Source organism: Rattus norvegicus, chromosome 9 (assembly GCF_036323735.1).
Source record: "Rattus norvegicus strain BN/NHsdMcwi chromosome 9, GRCr8, whole genome shotgun sequence".
NCBI lineage: Eukaryota > Metazoa > Chordata > Mammalia > Rodentia > Muridae > Rattus > Rattus norvegicus.
The window spans coordinates 44,385,152-44,409,549 of NC_086027.1; the positions used below are offsets into that span (position 1 = coordinate 44,385,152).

The following is a 24,398-nucleotide window of genomic DNA, read 5'->3' on the forward strand; positions in this document are numbered from 1 at the left end:
CAGAGAACAACATTGTTGTCCTGATCTCTCATTTTCTTTCCACCCCTTGAAGACAGAATCTCTCACTGAAGGTGGAGTTCAGCTAGCGGTCAGAAAGTCCCAGCAATTCTCTGCCTCCACTCCAAAGCACTAGAGTTTTGAGCACGCACACGGCCACTTGCAGCTTTTTACACTGGTGCCTGGCATCCAACGCAGGTCTTTGTGCCTGACAGCAACCGCTCCTCCACAACGGCCATCTTCTCAGCCCCTACGTTTTATTTTTTAATGCTTTTAAGCTAGGACTATACACTATAGTTCGTGCTAGTCCTTGTTGACTCAGCCTTTGGTTTGCTGATGTTTCCTTCCTTCCTTCTCATCCACGGTTACTGTCCTTCCATCTGAGATGCATCCTTTCATGTTCCTCAGTAAAAACCCACGGTGGGTGAATTCCATCAGTGTTTTCGTTTTGTACAATTCTTAATAATTATTACTGGAAGGTGTTCCCACCATAAGTGCATCATGCATTCTTGTTTGGAAGCCATTTTCTTCCTGCGATATTAAGATATTCATGTCCTACACAAATCACCAGGGCATGGACAGAATGCAGCCAAATTCTTTGCCTAAATATCACACAGATGGCTTCTATTTCACTTCCTAATAGAAGTCTCACAAGCCGGACCTCCACTATCCACGCTGTTCTCTGCATCACTGTCTTCCAGACATCTAGTTGAATGGCCTCAAGCTCTGCTTACAGCATCCAACAGATGACTTTAATCCAAAGTTCCATACCCAAACTAAAGTTCCATTTCTCAAACTAAACCAAAACAAAAGGTTGTGTTCTTAACGGCAAAAACCCTACTCCTGGTACCAGTTTGTATTGACTTTTATGTTGCCATCATAAAATATCATCACTAAAAAGCAACTTAAGGAGGAAGGGGTTATTTTTGCTGAAGGTTCCAAAGGGACAGATCCCATAAAGGTAAGGGAGCCAGTGTGGCAGCAGAAGGGGAGGGGGGAGAAGAGATAGAGGAGGATGCAGGCAATTACATATTTCCTCCAACAAAGCTCCACCTCCTAAGGGTTTCATAGCCTTCCCAAACAGAACCACCGACTAAGTTCAAATACATGAGTCATGAGGGACTTTTGTTTTTTCATTCAAGCTACAGCAAACACCATCTGGTTTTGTAGCTACTTTGTTTCAGCATTATCAACATTCCCCCACCCCCACCCCATGCTGCTGCTGCTTTGAGCCTGATTCTTTCCAAGTGCACTTCCTCCCACTCTGCCCCATGATGCTTTTAGGGGGCCCTCTTTAAAATAGTTTTTGAGATTTATTGCTTATTAAATTATATGCATGTTTGCGTGTGAGTGTACGCACATGAGTTCAGGTGCCCATCAGACAGTGTTCATTGAGGAGCTGTCTTAGTCAGGGTTTCTATTCCTGCACAAACATCATGACCAAGAAGCAAGTTGGGGAGGAAAGGGTTTATTCAGCTTACACTTCCACATTGCTGTTCATCACCAAAGGAAGTCAGGACTGGAACTCAAGCAGGTCAGGAAGCAGGAGCTGTTGCAGAGGTCATGGAAGATGTTTCTTACTGGCTTGCTTCCCCTGGCTTGCTCAGCTTGCTCTCTTATAGAACCCAAGACTACCAGCCCAGGGATGGCACCACCCACAATGTGCTGGGCCCTCCCCCCTTGATCGATAGTTGAGGAAATGCCTTACAGCTGGATCTCATGGAGGCATTTCCACAACTGAGGCTCCTTTCTCTGTGATAACTCCAGCTTGTGTCAAGTTGACACATAAAACCAGCCAGTACAGGAGGGAACACCCAGCCCTTAACTGCCAACTTTTAAGTCAAGGATTGACCAGCTAGACAATAAACTTCTTGACCTTTGCTGACTGTATGATGTAGTCACAGCTCTCCGTCCCTGACACTGTAGTCTTGTCTCAGTCTGTGCTGGCTGAAATAGCAATGAGCATGCGCCGGCAGCCCAAACACCAGTGAGCATGCACCAGCGACCCAAACACCAGTGAGCATGCGCCGGCAGCCCAAACACCAGTGAGCATGCACCAGCGACCCAAACACCAGTGAGCATGCGCCGGCAGCCCAAACTCAGACGTTGGGGTTTGAGGTGCCATTCAGGGAGGGTGTCTGATTTATAGATGGTGCCTTCCCGTTGAATCCTTGCAGGATCTCTAGCTCGTGCACAAACATCCTCGGCCTCTCTTTATTTATAGGGACATCAAGCCAATCAGATTGGGCCCCACCTGATGCGTTCATATAACCTTTATTACTCTGCTAAAGGCACCGCCTTCAAATACACATTCCTGGAGTTAGGGTTTCAACACGGAAATCATGGGTGGACACAGTGCACTTCAAAAAGTAGTCTGACCAGCTATAATGTACAAAAACGCATGGCTTGGTGTGTCCAGTAAAACTTTACTCATGAAAAGGTGTCAGACTGGATTTAACTCAGGAGCTGTCAACTGCTTGTCTAGACATCCAAAGACTTGTGCCGATAGGTTTATTTGGGATAAGATTTTTCACTGCTTTCTGACTAACTGATGCGAGGTCTCCTCTATGAACAGAGGAGAGAGCCGTGGTGCTTGTGCACACGGCAGTTCCTGAGCAGAAGGGTCTCAGGTGAAGCTCTGATTCTCGCACATGCAGGGAGATGCTTGTGCACTGCGGTCCCTGAGCGGAAGGATCTCAGGTAGAGCTGTGGGCTCCTGCATATGATGGTCCCTAAACTGAAAGCAGATGTGCGTTCCATTGCCTGGCTTGATCCAGTCTTCATATTGTTAGACAAGAGGAGGGATGTTGTGTCTGCTCGGCAGGTAAAGGCCCTTGCCACCGAGGGTGACAACCTGAGTTTAAGCCTCAGAATCCCCATGCCTGGAAGGAGAGATCTAACTGGAAAACTGTCGTCTGATTTCCATTCGCTTGCTGACTACACCTCCCCCACTCCAAAGTACTTGCATCAGACATTAATGACAAAATAAAGTTTCAGAGTGTCTTTTAAAATAAAGAAAAGGGAGGAAGATCTAACCCTTGCTGGGTGTGCAACCCTTGCAGGCCTTCTTACACTTCTTGTTTGTTTGTTTATTATGGTTTTTCGGGACAAGCTTTCTCTGCCTGATCCTGACTGACTGTACTGGAACTTGCTCTGTAGACCAGGCTGGCGTCCAGCACAGAGATGCCCCTGCCTCTGCCTCCTGGGAGCTGGGATGAAAGGCGTGTGCCACCGCACCCGGCTTCACCCACTAGGTCATCTAACTCATTTACCTCGCCATGTCTTCTCTCAGCTTACAGGGACGGCTCAGGCCAGCTGCACACAGACACACAGCTGGCTGGACCCTTTCTCACTCTAGATTTACCTTAGCCACTGTTCTGTTGCTGTGAAGAGACAGCATGACCAAGACAACTCCTGTAAAAGAAAGCACTTAATTATGGTAGCTTTCAGTCCATCCTCATCATGGGAGGAAGCATGGCGGTGTACAGACAGATAGGATGTTGGAAAAGTAGCCGAGAGCTCTACATCTGGATCCATGGGCAGCAGCAAGAGAGAGACTCCAGGCCTGTAATGGGCTTTTATCAAACCTCAGAGCCCACCCTCCAGACACACTTTCTCCAACAAGGCCACACCTCCTAATCCTTTCAAATAGTGCCACTCCCTAGTGACCAAGCATTCAATCTTTGAGCCTATGGGGGACATTCTCGTTCAAACCACCACAGCATCCTTTTAATTTCCCTAAAGCGCTGGATCACTGCTATTTAAAGGCAAGAGGTTAAGAAGGGACATAAAGCAAGCAGGAAGAGCAAATGAGCCAATAAACCCAAGGCTGCCAAATGCAACAGGCTTATTTCAGCTGCCTTCGTGGTTAGCTGAAACCAACCCATGGCCCCCTGCCCTCTCAGCATACGTCCTTGAAGATGCTTACAGATGCAAGAAGAAGACAGGCTCTCGTCCACGTGTGCTGAAATCAGTATTTAAAATGCTGCAAATCAGAAAGCGGGTTTCATTTGTAGAGCAGTCGGTTTTGTTTTCTTGGTATTTTCTCCCTGGTCCACGGGTTTAAAGATTCGTTTAAAGATTCCACTATTATGACCCTTCGCTTGATGTCCTAGTGAGGCCGGGAACATGGTGGGTCTTCTGAAGTCTGTTAGAGAAGCGGTGGCAGGTATAGGTGGAGCCAGCATGGTGGGACTTGCTGGTGGTGTGCTGGGTTGTGCTCCCTGTGTTTACACACATCGTTCCAAACCCTCACTTTAAGACGTGGGTACCTTGCGGCTGTGGGACTGAGGTGAAGGGCCGTGTCCCTTCGAATGTCAGAAATCTGACAGTGGGGATGCGATTTGACCCTGCATCTGCCTTACACTCCTAGTGCTGAGCTCAGGGCTGGGCACACACTTAACAGAGGACACTGACTGTGTCTTCAGACAAAGGAAGGGGCATGACTTCAGGCTGGGGCGGGGGCTGTGTGGGCAGAACACTGATCCAGCTGCTAAGCTGATGGTCAAAGACGGAGAGGAAAGTGTTAAGTATCATGGTTGGATAACGAATTACAGGTCATAAATCGGACCCATTGGTCTCCATGGGACTAAGGCAGTGGGCAGGACAGGAAGGTGACAAAGAAGACACTCTAGGCTGGAGCTACACCCTCCTCAGGACTAAGGAGCAGGAGGGCTCCCTGGGAAGGACTGTGGTACCCTAAAACACTACCGTGACTGCCCAGCACCACGCCTTTACTCTTATCTAGCTGTACTTCGTTCTAACTGCCCATTAGCAGTTCTGGTTCTATCAGTAGATGTGAAGGTAACAAGGATGTGCACAGCAGAGCTTTGGCCATCTGGTATTACGCCCGTGCGTGGGATATTTTTCTGTTGTGACAGGCCACCTGAGAGTCGCAACTCAAGGAAGGGTTTATGTGGATGCAGAGTTGGGGTAGCAGGGGCAGCACAGGCAGCAGGGGACAGCTGGTCACATTGCATCTACAGTCGGGAGGCAGAAGGAGATGACTTCTGCTGCTCAGCCTGTTTCTCCATTTTACTCAGTGCAAGCCTCCAGCCCACAGGCTAGCCTGGCTCACAGCGAAGACAGGTCATCTCGCCTCAATTAACCGAGTGTAGAAACTCCTATACGGCATGCCCCAGAGGTCCATCTCCTGGGTTACTCTAGATCTTGTCGAGTCTACTGCTTCATTTAATCTTCTCAGAAAAATGCCCTCACGGGCTTACCTAGACATATCTTCCTCAGCTCCTGGATGATTCTTTTAAGAACCAGCTACACTGACACAGACCTCACCAGCACGCTGTTAAAACTGCCTGTTAGTGTTTCTCTTTGACCCCCTGGTTGGTCTTACGGGCAACGGCAGTATCATGGCTGCCGGCTGTTTTACCCAGGAATCTCATTCCCAATATGCCTGGGAGTAGGATGTACTAGATGACAAGAGGTCTAATTGAGGTTACTAATCACCTGTCCTTGAGATAAGGCTTAAGCCTTATTTATTGGATGGGGAAAGCTAATCACGTGCTCAAAGGCAGCCAGATGCAACACAAGTTAGAGGTTTGCAAGCATGACAAAGCTCTGACCACCTTATCTGGCTCGAGTGGCAATGGCTGTGTGCAAAACTGCAGTGCTGGTAGACTCCATACTTGGTCTGTTTGTTTGAGAGTAGAGTAGGGTTTTGCCTAGAGCACTGTGGTACGCTATAGCAAGATAGCCAGACGCCGGAGGTCACCGTGGCTACAGCCCATCCTGTTACTCAAGATGTTTATTAGATCTCAAGACCAGACGAATCATTTCCTTAACTACATCTACATAGTCAGTGTTTTGTTTTGTTTTGTTTCTGTTTTTGCCAAGTAACAATCATATTCATGTGTGTGTTGGTTAATACTGTGCTGGGGTCCTGTGCTGACTGACATTCAGGTATTGAGGTGTGTGCTGATAGGCAGCCCAGGGGTTGATGACATCTGGCCTTTAACTGTCTGTTACTGTACTGGGGCCAAAAGCTGATGGCTTCTGGTAATTAATTTCTGCTGAAGGGGAATTAGAAAAGAAACTTAAGAGACTTAGGCTCTTTGTGTTTGACTCACTGGGCAGGGAAGAGGCTTGGAGTTCCCTCCTGAGCCAGAGAGAAAAGGAAGGAAGGAAGGAAGGAAGGAAGGAAGGAAGGAAGGAAGGAAAGAGAGAGAAAGAAAGAAGGAAAGAGAGAGAGAGAGAAAGGCACACACATGCATACACCCACACTGGATAAAGCAGAAAAGGACTACACTCCACTTTACTGTTGTCCTTAGTTTTTGTGCCTTCTCAGGATAATTGATCACATGGCTTTTAAGGCAGTTTTACGTTCCTTCAGTTCACAGCAAGTGTAAGGCAACAGTTCATGTCCTAAGGCGATAAGGCTTAAGGAGTTTACAGCAGACAGTTTATGTGTCTTCCCATTAAGACTAGTACCTGACTAAGCATTTATTATGTATTTTGTGGCTCTACAAGTTCATTATAAGTTTAAAGCAATAGTTTTTATGTCACAAGTTGGCACGGCTTTGTCAAGAGACAAGTCATCTGCCTTGTGTCTTATTATTGAAGTCTTGTATAGATAGATTAGTCCATCATTTGTTTTCTGTCCTTGCACCATTCCCAGTTTATGACCTTTAGTTACCAGATAGTGGCCTCATTCCTAACCTAGAAGGAACGTTTTGCTTGATCATAAATTTGTTCTAAGCCTGTTTTCTGTTTTCCTACTGCAATTAGCCTGTGACACGTGAAGGTTTAAAGAGCTCTATTTGCAGCTTTTATTCTATAGGGGGCTTGAGATTATTTGTATCAATTTAGGGATTCTATAAAATCATTATCAGAAATTATGAAATCATCCATTCGTCTACAAAGCGTTACTGCATGAAACTACATCTTCAAATCGATTCTGCAGGAGATAAGCCCAATAAGGTGGGCTGATGCCCAGGAATCATTAGGCTATGTCATAGTGGCAGGAAAGGCATATCAGCAGAGAGAAGCAATAGAGGGACAAAATTTCTGAGGACCTTGCATCTCAAAGCTCACCCATCACACTTATGCAAAATGGTGGGCCATCTCCAGAAAACTCTCTTGCTTGCCATAGCCTTTCCTAGACAGCTTCTGACAATTTTGAGTGTCAATTTTACAGGATCCAGAATGACTAAAGAGACAAGCATTAAAGGAGATGCTTTAGAAAAGGTGTTTCTAGATTAACTAAAGTGGGAAGGCCCACCCTAACTGTGGACCGCACCATTCCACAGACCAGGATCTCAGAATGAAAAAGGAGGGAACTGAGCACCAACATTCTCCTCCCCCTTCCCCTCCCCTCCCTGTCTTAGTCTCCCTCTACTTCTCCTCCCTCCCAGATTCCACCCCTCTCTCTCTCTCTCCCCCCTCCCCTCTCCTTCCCCTTTCCTCTCCCTGCTGACTTCAGGTGATTAGTAAAGTGGCCCCAGAATCCACCTGGCCCTTTCTGCCCAGCACTGGTTTGCAGGTGTATGCCACCACACCTGGGATTTATACACTGCTGGGTGCTGAGGCACCGTCTTGCATGACAGGCACTTTAATAACTGATGCATTTCCTCAGTCCCTTCTTTATACTCCTCATGGGTGATCTGGAAAGAAATGGAATATATATGGTATAGTTAAAGTAGTTTTGTTTTGTTTTTTTGGACATAATCCGTATTAGCAATGCATTTCCTGCTTGGTGAATTGATTCAGTTAAGAACTGAGGCAGGAAAAGAACCATTTCTTGCCTGGAACAGATCAACAAATCTTGCCGCGTAGGAGAGGAAGTCACGTCATCTGGCACCAGAAATGGTTTTAGAATCCTTCTGGCACGACAGTTGTTGAGAACTGCAGAAGCATATGAAACTGTAGTTACCATCCTTGGGGCACTGGGGATCTGTGGGAGTATTTATTTATTGATCTAACAAGTGTCTCTGAGTCTATTTTGAACAATAACGTGTAATATATGCATAAGTTTCAACTTGAAAAAGTGAAACATTTGTCTCTTGTACGCATACATACATAAAGATTTTCTTTAGCATTTTCTATGAGCCAGATATGAAGAGCATATTTTAAAAGTATATTCAACATCTTCGTAAGAAAAATGTTAAGTTCATAAAATTTTTATTTTAGACTTCTGTTGCTGTAATAAAATGACCAAAAGCAACTTTGGGGGGAAAGGATCATAGTCCTTCATTGAGGGAAGTCAGGGCAGAAACTAAAGGCAGGAACCTGGAAGCAGGCGCTGATACAGAGGCCATGGAGGGGTGCTGCTTACTGGCTTGCTCCTCATGGCTTGCTTGGCCTGCTTTCTTATAGAACCCAGGACCACCAGCCCAGGGATGGCCCCACCTACGGTGAGATGGACCTTCCCACATCAATAATTAATCAAGAAAATGCACTACAAGCTTTCTCACAAGCCAATCTGAGGGAGGCATTTCTCCACTGAGGCTTCCTCTTCCCAGATGACTCTGGCTTGTGTCAACTGGACATAAAACTCACTAACTAGTAGCCAGCACACATTTCCATTTGAAAACATTCCTTAGAGACATTTTTAAAAACTTTTGATTTTACTCAAGATGGAGCACCTCTTGTTCCTCCAACATCTGTCTCCTTTACAGCAACAAACTGTAGGCATAACACAGCACACAGGCAGGAAACACCCTGAGGGGGAAAAAGGTGGCAGCTGCTTGGAGACCTCAGGTCTTAAGTCACTCATCCCTTGGTTTCCTCATGGGATCCCACATGTTAGAGAAATTCTAACCATACCCCACAAAACAGTCCACGAAGTAGCCCACAAAAATACTCCACAAAGCACTCCACAAAGCAGCCTATAAAAATGACCCACAAAATCAGTCCACGGAGAATCAGGAAAGCCCATTGCCTCCTAGCTGAAAGCCAAATAGCAAATGCAACCATGCCCCCCTCCTTCCATGGCCTCAGCAGGACCAAGAGCCTCGCTGACACTCCACCTACTCTGAGGAAACAAACAATGCCCCTGTACACTTCTCTTAGGGCATTCCCCTGTGGGAGTGTCAGGGTCCTACCCCTGTTCAGTTGGGTGGAAGCTCTGATTGCTTTGCATGGGGAGTGTCAGCAGGGACAGAGAAACTGAGCTTGCCCTCTGCCAGTCACAATAAAGGTTCATGAGAGGAGGAGACAGTGTGAGGTTTAACACTCACTGTGAGTCACTACTATGCCCTAACCCTCTCTCTTCCTTCATTCACACACAGTGATTGAGAAGTAGGAGTGGAGAAGGGAGTGGTGGGCACTCTTGACTCTTGTCTGTGATCACCAAGGTCCAAAGGAGGGCTGAGCCTCCACCTGTCTAAAGACAGGGAAAGTGCTTACATCCAAGGAAAATGATTTTATACACACACACACACACACACAGACACACACACACACAGACACACACACCCCACATGCACACACACACACCCCACATGCACACACACACACCCCACATGCACACACACACACACACACACAGGCACACAGGTACGTGTGCACATGCACATAAACAGACACACATACCCCACATGCACACACACATAGACATATTCACACACAAACACCCCCACACACACTCCCACATACCCACACCAACACCCACACACATGCACACACACACCCCACATTCACACACACACACACGTGCGGACATAGACACCCCACATGCACACACACACACATACACACACATGCACACACATGCACACCCCCCACACACACACTCAGATCGCCTCCACCCCTTCCAGCTCAGCTCCTTTTTACTCTGACAAAGCTCCCTCACCAGTTGAGTGATAGCAGTTTCTCTCCTAAGAGAAGAAAGAAGAGGCAAGAACAAAACTGGGTATTTCCCAATGGCTGAAAGAGAAAACAGTTCTATATCCGATGAAAATCTTCAGAATTGACAGGATTTGCACCACCAACTGCAGTGCAGATTCTTTAGGCGGCAAAGGCATCCCTCGAGAGCGAAGCCATTGAGAACAGTGGAGAATACACATGTGGAGATGCCCTGGTATCAGCATTTTAACATGCTGGCCATGCCTAGGCCTAGACCACTGACTCATGGCTCCCGGGTGTGGTGACTGAGGGTGGCTGTGAGCCATCTCACATCTGTAGGTGGGTGACCTCCCTACAGCTCTAGATGGACAAAAGAAATGAGTCAGAATGAACGGCTCGTCAACAGCATTGGATTTTTCTACCGGCCACTGTTGCGCGCGTGCGTGTGTGTGTGCGTGCATGCATACATGTGTGTGCGTGCGTGCGTGCGTGCGTGCATGCATGTGCATGCGTGTGGTGTATGAGGACAAATACATGCTATAACACACACGTGGAGGGAGGCCTTGGTCCTCCCCTTCCCGCCTGACTTAGGTCTCTTGGTTGTTTACTGTTAGACATGTTTGTGCCGATGGACGTCAGGGGTCAACCTTGGATGCTGTTCTCCAGGAGCCACCAATCTTGTTTTTTGAAACAGGACCACAGTTGGCCAAGAACTTGCCAAGAAGGCAAGCTGGTCAGGGAGCCCAGAGATTTCCAGGCTCTGCCTCCCCACTACTGGGATTACAAGTAGTTACCGTCATGCCCAGCTTTGGCACATGGGCTCTGGGGAGTGAACTCAGGTCCTCCTGTGCATTTTAAGTACAGAGCTAACCTCCCATCACCTCCTCTTCCTAAGTCAAACAATATAAGTTGGCATATCTGACTGCCTCCTGATTCTCAGAAACAGGATCCTGTTCCTCCATACCGGCTTGGTGTTGGTGTGCGCCTGCACCCCAAGGCCTGCTGTTGTCATTGGAGGTGGAGGAAGAGAGGCAGAGAAAAGGAAGACAGAGTCATTGCTGCACCTTCCACAGAGAGCTGTGTGAGCAGCCTGTTCCCTCTCCTTCCCACCAGCCTTTTTTTTTTTTTTTTTAATTTCAGCCATTCTGGCAGACGTGTTGTAGTGAGGTTTTAATTCGAATTTACCTAATGGCAAACAAAGTTGACTGTCTTTCCATGAGCTTATTACCATTTGGTAAAATGGGAATTCATACCTTTTGCCCACTCTCTGAGTTTTTATTTATTTATTTGCTCTTAAGCTCTGGATGCTCTTTATATATTGTAGCTCTAGAACACCATCACACAGACATTTGTACAATTTCTTCCCAGTCTTTAGTTTGTCCTCCTATCTTCCCCCACACTATCTTTCACAGAACAAACATTGTACATTTCACCCTGCTAGTCTTTACTTTTACAGGAATCTCTCTCTCTCTCTCTCTCTCTCTCTCTCTCTCTCTCTCTCTCTCTCACTGGAAAAAGTACTTGCTGTGCAAGGGTGGGACTTCAGTTCAAATCCCAGCACCTACCTAAAAAGTCAGGCACGACTGCACACACCTGTAACTCCATGACTACCTGGCAGAGACAGACAGCTCACTGGGGAAGGCTCAGGCATGGTACTTGGAAAGCCAAGACAGAAGGGTCAAGAGTTAAAGGGTAGCCTGGGCTACATAGCAAGAACTTAACCCCCACCCCCACACACATACCCCACAAGGCTGCTCTACCTGTCAATTTCCTGTTGTGATACTAACAAATTTCTACATAGTTGCTTAAGACAACATCAGCTCATTATTGTTCAGTTCTGCAGGTCAGAAAGGCCAACAAGTGTCTTTCTGGGGACTGTGTAGGCAGGGCTGTTCCCTTCTTTCTGGTTGCTCTGGGGTTGAAACATCGGCTGCTAGGAATGTTCCCACCCATGTTCTTTGGCTCAAGGCCCTTCCGTGAACACCCAGCCTCTGTTCTCACTGCCGCACCTGCCTGGGCTCCTGCCTGTTTTCCCTCATAACGACCCACGGAGACATTACAGGTTAGCTTCCTCCTCCCCACCCCCCAGGTCCATTAGTCACTTCTGCAAAGGCCTCTTCGCCATGAAAGGTAAGGTCACAGTGTAAGTGAGCCGGTTTAAAGTATCCCTGTCTGGCTTACGAATGAATGAGACTCAGATTATGGTTATTTTATTTGGCTTTGACAATTACTGGGGTGGGGGGGCTAATCTACTTTTCTAATTGCTAGGCTTGGTACCTTCCCAGCGGTGTACCCTAAATTCTTGCTGTTTCCTCTGGCTTCTTTCTGGTCCATCTCCTCTCATGGCAGCTTCCTCCTCTCTGTCTGCAGTTCCTCTTTCTCGAAACCCCCAACCAGGTAACTCAAAACCCGCCCACCCCTAATCCCCCCAGCAACTGGCTATGCCATTTTTATTTAATCAATAGCTTTAAATGGAACGGGAAGCTGCTTGTAGCATCTTAAGAAATCAGACGTGGGGCCAACTAAATGGTTTGGTGTATAAATGTGCCTGCCTCTGAGCCTTTTGGCCTGAGTTTGATCCCAGGAACCCACAAAGTGGAAAAAGAAAACTGCCACCAGTTGTCCTCTGACCTCCACGTGTGCCTCCCTCCTCCCCCAACACGAAAAACAGATAAGCAAGATATAATATTAAAAAGGTAAAGAGGTCAAACATATATGTGTAACACAGAACACCATCCCAACACGCCCCCCAGTGTGTGTGCAAAAGAAATGCAAACCTATGGCCATAAGAGGACGGGTGCACAAACCTTGTTGCGTGCAGCTTTGTTTGAAAAGCGCAAGCCTACGTGGTCGGCCTAGATACTATCAGCAGGTGAGCGCAGGAATAAATCACGGAAAGACTGTCTGCACACTGTGCAACCCTCGGTGGCAGTCAAGGGGACAGAGCCCTGAGCAGTGTCACAAGAGGGATGCATCTCAAGATAGTGTGTAGAAAAGAATGGGGACTGGAAGACAACATTTCTATAAAATACAAACTGATCTGTGGTGGCAGAGAGCAGAGACCTTCCGGGGGTGGCAGTTGGAGGCGTTCAAGGGCAGGGGACAAAGGGTAACAATTACAAAAAGAATTAATTAACTTTCAGGAACTTAACAAGTGGGTTTTTTTTTCCCACACTCAGTCGGTGTAATTTTACAGTCAGTGTGATTTCCTCATTACCAGCAACATATCAATAGTTAATATTGAGAGGAAGGAGGGTGGAGGAGAGGAGGCTCAGTCTGTAGAGTGAAGGTGAGAGGACTTAAGTTCAAATCCCTAATGTCTGTCTCAAAAACTGGGTGGGGAGGCCCTTGTCTGCACTCCCAGTGCAGGGGAGACAGAACAGGGGGATCTCCGCAGCAGCTCATGGTCCCACTGGTTACCAAAGGTGTGAGTTCAGGTTTAGTGACAGACCTTATCTCAGAAAAAGAGGGCGGGGGGGGGGGTAGCTGGGTACTCGCGTTTAACCCAGCACCGGGAAGTCAGAGGTAGGAGGATCTCACTGAGTCCTAAGGCAATCTGGTCTTCATGGTGACCAGGACAGCCAGGGATTCAAAACAGAACAGAAAGAAACAGAAGTGGAGACATAAAAGGGGAAAATGCCTCTGTCTTCGCCTGGCCTTCGCGCCTACAGATGCATTCACACCCTCACACATGTGCAGAGACATGTGCACATGCATCCAAATATAAACACACCAAATATAGCACACTCCACACACGCGCGCGCGCGCGCTCGCGCACTCACACACACACACACACACACACACACACACACACACACACACACACACACAGTGAGAGGAAGAGAGAGAAGATGCCAAGAAGAACCAGAAGCCATTGACTTGGCAATATAAAGGTCATTAGCCCCAGCAAGCAGAGCAGAAACCTGGGATTCTTCAAAGATGGCTGACAAACACTCCCTGCAGCAAAGCCCCCAGACCTGAGGTAAAAAACAGCACCCCGTGAGACAGAGCCTTTTATCCCATCATCGTTGAGCATCCAGCCCCTGTTCCTAGGACATAAAACACAGAGTTCAGAGAGCAGGAACGGGTCGAATTTTTGAAACCTACTGTGTGGATCTTGAAAAAAACAAAACAAAACAAAACAAAAAAACCATGCTCAGGGGAAGTAGAAAGCAAACTGCTGTATGGGAATGTGGTCTTTAAAGGGAAAGCCACTGTTAGGACAATAAACTCCTACTAGAGAGTAAAGTCCCAGGAGGGTTTGACAGTGCTGACCGGGTCCCTGATTCACTAAGGTAAGGCTGGAGTATGCACTTGCACAATCACAGGGCTGAACGAGGCAGCAGACAAGTCAGCATGCTTCAGAGGGGAACCAATAAGGTCTGTGGGGATTTAAACATTGCCAACGGGCTTCCTCTAAGGAGTGCTCAGTAAGCAGTGTAGTGAGTCATACTCCATTCAAACACCCATGGTCCTTATGAAATCGGGCCTCGCACCATGCGGCGGAACCAGTTCCGACGAATTTCAGAATATATGCATCCTACAGGCAGTATCTCAGACCGTAGCGTAACAATAGAAGTCGGAAACCACCACCAACAAAAAGAAGACTATTAAAATATTTTTCTAATAAACCTTGGGTCAAATGCGAAACCCTCGTGGGAATTAGAGGAAAAGTTAGAATTGTTGAGTTCGTTAAAATACCTCATGTTAAACCTACTGGATTGTATGGATTGGGGGGAACGGCGTAGCGCGTACGAGTGCTTGCTGCTCAAGTGTGAGGTTGTGAGTCTAAACCCCAAGCACCTGAATGATACCTGCATATACAGCTGAAACTGCATTTAGAGGGCACACTGTGCCCGGAAATACTAGCATTTCTTAAAAGAGGAAGTGGCAGATGAGGAGGTGAGGAGGTGAGGAGATTAAGTGTCAACTGTATATGGAGGAGTTGAGCAGAGATGTGGTGAGATTGGAGGTTGATGAAGGGGGGGGGAGCTGCAAAGCTGAGGGGGAGACAGAAAGGGCTGGAGCCTGACTCTGACAATCACCCACTCTGCTTCTGTGACATCCTGTTGTCCCTTGAGACAAAGTCTCTTGATGAAGCTCGGTCTCATTTAGGTGAGTCCTAGGCACCCACACTTGGGTCCTAATGCTCATCTCCCAGCCCCAGGAGGGATTGTCTTAAAAATGTGTTTTCAGGATCTGGGGAGATCGCTTGCTTGATAAAGTGTTGCCGTTTAAGCATCACAGCCTGAATCTGAGTCCAATACCTTGTAGGGAGTCAGGCATGGTCGAGTGCATTTATAATCCCAGGAACAGCAAGGCCAAAACAGGCACATACTGAATGGCCAGACTGGCTCTAGCAGCGATCTTAAGGTCAATCAGAGAGCTTTTGTCAGATGCTGAAGGAAAGGCATCTGAGGATGACCTCTGACCTCCACACATGAGCATGCACACACACACACACACACACACACACACACACACACACACACACACACACGCACAGGCACACATACTTTCAGTCTGAGGCTGATTTTTACCAACGCATATGGGGGGCCAACTGGATTAATTGCTTCACCCAAACCAACAGATTTTAAAATGCTCCTGGTTTTTCAGTGTCCGTTCCCTTTAAGGTGTTCCACTACCTAGCACAGACTACATCGGTGTTTTAATATGGATATTATGGTAATCTTAGATAGTTTCCTCCCTAGAGGCTTTTATATTCCTTGGGACTCAACCAAATCTCCTCCCTTAATACCTGGAAGGCAAGATAGGGTTCACCAGCCATGAAGGCCTGCCTTGGCTGCAGCCTCTCCCTTGGGGATGGCATTGATCCCCCAGCTTTCTCAGCAAGCACCCTACCCACCAAGTCATTTCCATATCAACCCCCCAACATCACTCTTCATGTCCCCTTTCCTACCCGCAGCGCCTCCCTGCCCTGCCACACATCTAAAGGTGTGTGCGCGTGCTTCCTGGTTTTCTACCTCCGTTAGGAACAATGCACACCATCAGTCTTGTTCTTTCTTAGTTTCCTTCTCCCATTTATGGAGAATTAAAAGCAATTTTACTTTATGAAATCTCTTACATCAACTCCTGGGGGGCTGGGGAGATGGCTCAGTTGTCATAGCACCTGCTTGGAGCAGTGAGGACCTGACCTCAGGGCCCCAGAACCCATGTTAAAAGCCTGGCTAAAGTGTTCTCCTGCAACCCCAGCAGTAATGACATGGGCAGTGAAAATAGGTGGACCACCAAACTCACTACTCACTGGCAAAGTTCCAGGCCAACGAAAGACCTTGTCTCAAGCAAAACATAGATGACACCTGAAGAATGATGTCCCAAGGCTGTCCTCGGAACTCTACAGCTGTATCATGCACATATGTATAACGCACGCACGTGCACATGCATGCACACACACTTATACACACACCACACCACACACACATACACCACATACACACATCCCACACACACACCCTGGGGAAACCATGCTTGGGAAGGGTACAAAATTTGAGGAGTCTCAACTAGATTCAGGAACAAGTGGCTATGCCCTTAGCCTGGAGAGTGGGCACTTTGTAGCTGAATGCTATGTACAATGTAACCTCACAGTTGAGGCTACTGCGTGCACTAAGACTGCTAACCAGCAGGGATAGCATGAGAGATTCACTACATGGTGCCATCTACATTTATGCTTGAGAACCATGTAGTCCAGTTGCACTTAAACACACACATGTGCACACACACCACACACGTGTGTGTGCACGCACATACAGACACACACCACACACATGCACATGCACAATCACACACACACATGCACATACACACACGTGTGCACATGCATGCCTCATGCTTTAAGTAAGTCTACAGTTTCGTGTTAGACTGTGTTCAAAGCTATCACGGGACATATGCAGCCTGCATGCTACATGTTGGATTGGTCTCACACCAAAGGGAAGAAGCCAGACTCCCAAAAGACATATTGCAGAACTGCCTATGTCAAACTCCAGGGCAGATAATCAAGGCTAATGGAAATCAGATCCCTAACTTGGGAAGGACCGGGAGGGGGAGAGCATTGGCTGGAAAGGACAGGGACCTTTAAGGGGAAATATAAGTAGATTTTTTTGCAGATGGGTACCTTTTTCATAACTCAGATCTGTACCCTTTAAATGGATGCATGGGAACATGCGTGAGACAGTGGATTAAACACTGTATAAGCGGGGCATGGTGGCGCATGGCTCATCTCAGCACTCACTGGAGACAGAGGCCGGTGGAACTCTGTACTAGACGCTCGCCTGATCTACAGAGTGAGTTGCAAGCTAGCCAAGGCTGTAAAATGAAACTTTGTCTTTAAAAAGAATTGTAGCTAGAGGGCTGGGAGGATGGTTTAGTTGACAAAGCGCTTCCTTTGTAAACACGGGGGCCTGGGTTTGATTCTCCAGAATCACACAAAAGCCAAGTGTGGTGGGCAAAGAGATGGAGTGGTTCTAGACCTCCCAGGCCAAGCCAACTGGCTCGGCCTGTGTGGTGAAGTCATAGGCCAACGAGAGACTCTTGTCCCAAACAAAAAACCAAGCAATGACATTCACGTGTGGATCCCAGATTTGATACACAGGAGCACACCTACAGAGAGTCACACTAACACACTCACATACTCACATACAACACACATGTGCACACATCAGACAGACAGACAGACAGACAGACAGAAAATTAGAAAAGAAAACTCTGCAGCGTTTCTGCCCCGTTCTCTTTCTCCCTGCTCTCAAAGCTGCCTTGATCATAACTAACATCCCGTGTCTGCAGTCTTGGTAATTCTCAGGACTTCTTTTGTTTTCTCTCCCGCCTCCAGCTATGGGAGCACAAGACAATTCTGAATGTAAGAGTATTTATGGTAAACTCCTGGGCTGCACAAGAACAGACAGAACCTAGGGCAGACAAGTATTAATCTGTCTCTTCTTGCTGGATACCTCACACAGAAGGATGCTTCTCGCCATGACTCATGGCACGCTTGTGTATACTTAAACTGCTCTTGCACACATGGCCTGCTCTGCCTTTTGATGACTTTGTTTTAACTTGTATGACATTTTCTCCCCATAGTTTGAGTTTGGCTTCATTGCTTTTCCCTTTTTCATCTTTATGTGCATGTCTGCGTATAGCTGTGTGCATGTCTGCATGGATGTGTATGTATGTGTGTGTTATATACATGTCTATGCATTTGTATGTTTGGGTTTGGGTTTGTGTGTGTTTGTGTGTCTATATGCATGAGTGTGTGTGTGCATGTGTATGAGTGTATATGCATATGTGTGTGGAGGGATATATGTGGGTATGTATGTGTGGTGTGTGTTCATGTTTGTATTTGTGTGTTCATGTGCGTATGAGTCATATTTGTATTTGTATGTTCATGTGCATGTGTGTACAGTGATTGTTCATGTTTGTGTATTTGTGTGTTCATGGCGGTGGTGGTGCGGTATGTGTATGTTCCAGAGTATGCATGTAGAAGTCAGAGGACTTCTTGACAACCCTGGGTTCTACCTTGAGATCAAGTCTCCCTTATTTATTGCTGCCCACACCTAGTTAGCTAGTCTCTGAGCTTCTAGCTATGCCCCTGTCTCTGCCTCCCACCTTGTCGTACGTAGGAGGTGCCCGGATTACAGATGTGAGCTACTGCACCTGGCTTTTATTTCCGTTCCAGAGATGCACACTAGGGCTGTCAGACTTGCGTGGCATGCTCTGCACAATGAGCCATGGTCTCAGCCCTCTGTGCTTGTTTTCTGTGTTAATGCTCTTTATCCTTTGCTTCCTTCCCGGGGCTATCTGGGAAGTGACAAAGGACACGTTCTTCCTATAAGGGCATGCATAATGGTATAGGTGTGCTTGCTGAGGTCCTGGGGACTTTCCTCTGATTCTTCTCTTCTTGTTCTTCTAGACGCCAGAGCCAGGTGTACCCCCTCCAGGTGAGCGTGAGAGTGAGGTCAACCAGCTCCACCCACACTCTGAAGACCTGGAGGGACAGGAATGGCGGCAAGAAACAAACCCTGAGGACTTGGAGACACTGTCACAGAAGAGCGAAAGTCTATCGGACACAAAAACAGATCCCTTTGAAAGCGCCTCTGATGCAGAGTCCCTCCCAGGTGACCTCACTGGTGGAGTTGGCCTCTCTCCATGTGGCCCCCCTGCCGAAGGAGAAGCAGACTGGGGATGCCCTGAGGACTCAACAGTTACACTTACAGAGGAAGAGCTGGATCTACTCTCAGACTTAAAGGAAGGTCCTCAACAAAGTACAGTGCACACACTGACAGCTGCCGCCGCTGGGAAACAGAAGGGAGCATCCCCCTGCAGCTGTGTGACTAGCTTGGTCCAGGAGTCTGTGTTAGCAACAGTGTGCTTCTCACAGCATGCCAGGAGCAACAGCAGTCCCCACCTGCAAAAGACCAGGTCTGGGGACTCTCCGGATGCCCCTGTGGTCTGGCCCTGCTTTCGACAACACTGTGAACTAGGTCAGAGCTGGCCACAGATCCACAGCAGGACTGAGGCAGCGAAGAGACCTCCTGTAGGCCCACAGGACAATGACTTCCCACTGGGGATCAGGACAAAGAAAGCACCCGCTCCAAGGCCCACAGTGGACTCGGGCTTAGTCTGGGTTCATTCCTCCCTAGACATAGCCTGCCAACCAGGAATGGGCACGCCTTGTCTCTTAGACACCAAGTGTCATCATAGCGCCCCAGAAAATCTTGGTGCCGATGCCAAGACACCTCAAAGGTACCTCTGCCCGCAGGTAAAGACCCTAGTCAAGGCTCATTCTGTAGCATCACTTCCTTTAGGTCATCCTAAAGAGCCTGTGAAACAGAAAGGCACAAATCGGCGTTACCTGTGGGAAGGGACGGAAATAGAACCTGATCACCCAAGCATTCATACTGCCTTTCCCCCTGGGCCCACCCAGCCGTCTTATTCACTGCCTACGTCTCAAAGCAGGGCCCCTCCCTTGCAGGGTGAGCGCAGGCTGAGTGATTGTAGCTTTAAGAGGACATCTCCAGACACACCCTGTGTAGGTCTTCCACTGGAAAACCAGGTAGAACAGGCTTCTAGGTCGTACCCAGACCCCTCCCACCTTACTTCAGAATTGCTGAAGCTTGACAGCCAAGAGGAAGTGCCCAGGCTGGCTAAATGCAAGCCAGGGCATAGCCCAGAAGGCAGACTTGAGGTACCCAAAGGTGTCCACCCTGACGATGTTATCGGTAAACAAAAGTGCGCGCTAAACATCTCCGCCAAAGCAGGAAGCCAGACAGAGAGCTCCCCATCAAAGGGTGCCCTCAAGGAGGAGAGAAAGCCGCCCGATAGGGCCTCCTCCTTCCCACAAGGCTGCTGCACTGGCCAGGTGCCTGTATGCAACAAAAGGCTCGTGGGTTCCTGGGAAGAGACGGAGAGAGCCTGTGCCCCAGAGACAGCCCTGAAAGCAAGGGTAATTGACTCTTCAGAAGCAGCAGAAGAGGGAGTGGTTCTAGACGTCCAAGGCAGGGGGAATGCCTTGCAAAGTCGTTTGGATTTCCCAACAGTGGAAGTAACTTACTGCAACCCTGGAAGTGAGTGCGCACAGGGGCCTGGGGATGACCTGGACCCTTTCACTTCGGGCCAGCCACAGACTCGGAAAGCCCACGGGGCCTCTAGGCACAGCTGCAAATTCATTATGATAGCAGTAAGGCAGGAAGGTAGGCAGACCTCGACAAGGAAGGCTCACTGTCTTCTAGAATCACAGTGTGGTGGCTTTCCAGAGGAGAAGGGGACAGGCTCCACGGCTTATGGGTTTCCCAGAGCCTCAGAAATGCCACTGTGTGGCAATGAGTGTGAACTGCCCGGATGTCCAGGGGCAGAGCCCGGTGGTGGGGCTCCTCAGCTGCTGGCCCGAGGCATAGAGGGAGTGAGAGTGCCGGTCTCTAGGACTGCTTCAGACGATACAGTGAGCTCAGACGACTCACTGGAGGACGCGCTGCTTGGGAAAAGATTGAGCGGAGGGTGTGAGTGTGTCCACACCGAGCAAAACCAGGAGTTGCCCAGCTCGGAACGCAAACAAGGAGGGCGTGGCACAGAGGACACGGAGCATGCAGAAATCTCCCGTGCACAGGCTGGTGAGGTAGAGGTCCCCCTTTCAGGAGTAGGGACACCTGGGGACCTCAGCAGTGAAGGACCCTCTCCAGACAGCTGCACCGTCAAGAGATTGAAAACAACAGAAAGCAGGATCAGGGCAAGGCTGGCCTTAGCCCATAAGACCTTTACCAACTTTTTTGAGGCCAAAGTTATAGAGAAAACGAGCCCGGGCTCTGTCAAAGGCGAAAAAGAGAAGCACAGGCGAACCCAGGGCTCCTGGCGTGCGTTTCTGAGAAACAAAAACGTGGAAGGCTCCAAACGACCCTCTTTAGTGAGTGGGGTTCCAGGACCAGATTTTCCTCAACTCCTCTGCTCTTCCCCACCAGCCACCAGAGGCCACTGTGAAGAGTGGACAGTTGGCATTGACAACCATGTCTTTGGGGAGTCCTGGACACCCCTAAACTCTCCTGCAACTCTGTCCTCCAGTCGTCTGGTTTCTCCGGAACACCGGAGGAAAAGCGAACCGACCATAAAACACACTGCTACCCCGGAAAGCAGTACACACCTCTCTTCTGGGGTCTTCCCAAAGCCCTCCTGGCTGACCTCTGCCACCAGCCCTGGAGCAGCGCAGATTGACATCAGTTATACACTCCCCTGCAGCTCTGCCTGCCATTTGAGCTATGAGAGTCAAGGCATGCCCTGCAGACCCACAAGCCCCAAGCCCAGGAGTCCCATGGCTGGGGCACAGAGGGTGGATCTCTGCCTTGCAGGCAGGACTAGTGCAGTTTCCATGGTCTCTCTCAGAAGTGACAGGGACGCCAACAGATGTTCAGAAGTCCCCGAACGGCCTAAGGCGTCCAAGGCCAGGGCGAGCCTCTTACTCTCTCTGCAAACACTAAACCAGAATGACCAGAAGGAAGACAGGAGCACGTGTCAGTGTCACCATGGCCTGGGCACAGTGCCCTTCCTTAGGGACCTTCCTGGGAATGAGGTAAGTGAGGTGTTGGTCGCAACAACTCTCTCGTTTTCTCTGAAGACAAGTGGAGGGATGTTCTCTTGAGTTAGTGTTGCTATAATATTTTTAATTAATTGACTAAGTGTTTCTGTGTCAGGGCTGCTTCGGAGCAAATGGCAATTAGCTCTCTGATTTCACAATGTCCAGTGAATTGAATTCAAGTGGTCAGGCATGGCTGTAAGTGCCTCGAGTCTCCCCACCCTCTAGATTTCTTATTGTTTTGATACAAGGTCTTATAGAGGTCAGTCTGGCCTTGAGCTCCTGATCCTCCTGCCCACACCTCCCAAGTGTTAAGGTGACAGGCACGAACAACTGTGCCCAATTTTGTGGGATGCCAAGCATTGAACCCAGGGCTTCATGCACTCTGGGCAGGTACTTTACCAACAGAACTACATCCTTAACAACCTTTGTATCAGATTTAAGGTAAAATTGAAAAAAAAATAGTCAAGTACTAGAAGACACCATAGGGAAATTTACTTCACAAATCTCAAATACAGAATACAATTTGACATCATAAAGCTTACACACACACACACACACACACACACACACACACACACACACAAGGAAGGACAGGGTATCTGGAGGGTGGTCAGGGGTTCTTAGAATGTGGAAAGCATGTATGTAAATGCAAGATGACCCCGGCATCACCACTCTCCCAAGGAGGAGTTTAAACCCCCATTTGCAACTCGCATGTCCAATGACAGAACTGTCACTATACAAGTAAGGCTCAAAACTCAACAGTAAAAACACACAGAAAGTATGTCCAGTTTCAGTTAGCCTTGCAGTTCTACATATGCGAGACAATTTGAGGATGGCACCTACGCTTAAATGCAAGGCTGGCCTGGTGTGATGTCTCAGAGGTTAAGAGCACTTGCTGCTCTTGTACAGGACTAATGTTCAGTTCTCAGGACACCACAGGAGGTTCACAACCACCCATAACTCTAGGGGCTCCAAAGCCCTCTGCTGCCCTCCAGTGGAGCCTGCATGGACCTGAGTGTGCACACACATAAATACGAATAAAGTGAATCTAAGCCACAGAACTCACTGGCATCATGGCTGGCACACATAGGCTGGAAGTCATTCATTAGTGTCTTTTGGGCAGTGGTAGCGCATGTCTTTAATCCCAGGACTAGGAAGGCAGAGAAAGGTGCATCTCTGTGAGTTCAAGGCCAGCCTGGTCTACAGAGCAAGTTCCAGGACAAGCCATGCCTACACAGAAATCCTGTCTCATTTAAAAACAAAACAAAACAAAACAAAACAAAACAAAACAAAAAAACATTAGTGTCTTTACAGCTCCTTTGTCTTAAGACCTCCTAAGGTCAGGTACAGGATTTTCTAATTTGGGGTTTTGTGTGTGTTAGGTCTGTTTGCTCCTATGAGGGATGATCAATGTGTAGCTACACAGCTTCTGTTTTATATCATGGACGGAGCTATAATATAATGACTATCAAGTGTAAGGACACGCAATGACCATCATAAGCAAGACATTTCTTGCCTTTGAGCTAAATTCCTTTCTACTCATATCCTCCTAGCCCTGTTTGAAGTACTTCCTAGCCGAGTCGATGGTTAAACTTCAAAAATATATTTTGAGATTGGCTTTTTACTCAGCATGAGTCCTTTGAGACCTGCTTAAGTTGTTCCGTGTATCAGTAACCCCTTTTTATAGCGAAGTAATGAGCTGGAGTGATGGCTCAGCGGTTAAGAGCACTGGCTGCTCTTCTAAAGGTCCTGAGTTCAATTCTCAGCTCCCACATGGTGGCTCACAGCCATCTGTAATGGGATCTGATGCCCTCTTCTGTCTGATGCTTTCCTCTGGCAGACAGCCTTACGTACGAGTTTAGCTAAGTAATGTTCTATCTTTAACCACTCATCTGTTAAGAGCCATTTGGACAGCTTTCAGATTTGAAGTATCACAAGTGGAATTCCTGTGAACATTTATGCACAGCACCATGGTGGATACACACATTTTCATTTCATAAGCAAGTATGTGTTTAGATTCTGAGAGGTTGCCAGGGAGATGGCTGCCAAGATAAAGGACAAGCATAAAGACTAGAGTTTGGATCCCCAGAATCCATGGGCATGCCAAACTGGCATGGTGGCCCACTTGGAATTCCTGCCTTAGAAGGCAGAGACAGGGGAACCTTACAGTTCCCCAGGGCATTGTTCACCGAATGTCATTCCTTCGACTGTGTTCCCACAATGCAATGTACTTTGAGCCTATGACATCATCCATGCCCTGCTGATTACTTTCCCTTGTCTGTCCCATCCATCCCTCTGTCCTCTACCCAGTTTCACCTCCACTTTCCTGTCATCCGTTCATAGGTGATTTTATAAACCTCTATAAAATCAGGGCCCCACGGGTGAGAGAAAGTATGTAACAGTTGTCTGGGTTTTAATTTCACTATGCATGCAAGCCGCATTTTCTTTATCCATTCCTCTGTCCATGGTCACAGAGTTTGGTTCTTAATTTAGCTTTGAGAACAGTGTTTCAATAAGCATCGATGCA

The 24,398-nt window shown here is 47.9% G+C and overlaps 1 protein-coding gene across 5 annotated transcripts in view; it reads left to right on the forward strand.

Annotated features, from left to right (window-relative positions):
- Arhgef4 (Rho guanine nucleotide exchange factor 4) overlaps nucleotides 1–24,398 on the forward strand; it is a 143,244-nt gene that overhangs the window by 27,436 nt on the left and 91,410 nt on the right. For 4 of the 5 annotated variants that reach the window (XM_039084525.2, XM_017596787.3, XM_063266889.1 and 1 more), the window contains exon 2: nucleotides 18,719–21,865. In XM_039084525.2, coding sequence (XP_038940453.1) covers nucleotides 18,719–21,865 — 3,147 coding nt within the window. The remainder of the gene's footprint in view (nucleotides 1–18,718; nucleotides 21,866–24,398) is intronic. The other variant, XM_063266890.1, reaches the window with a different exon arrangement.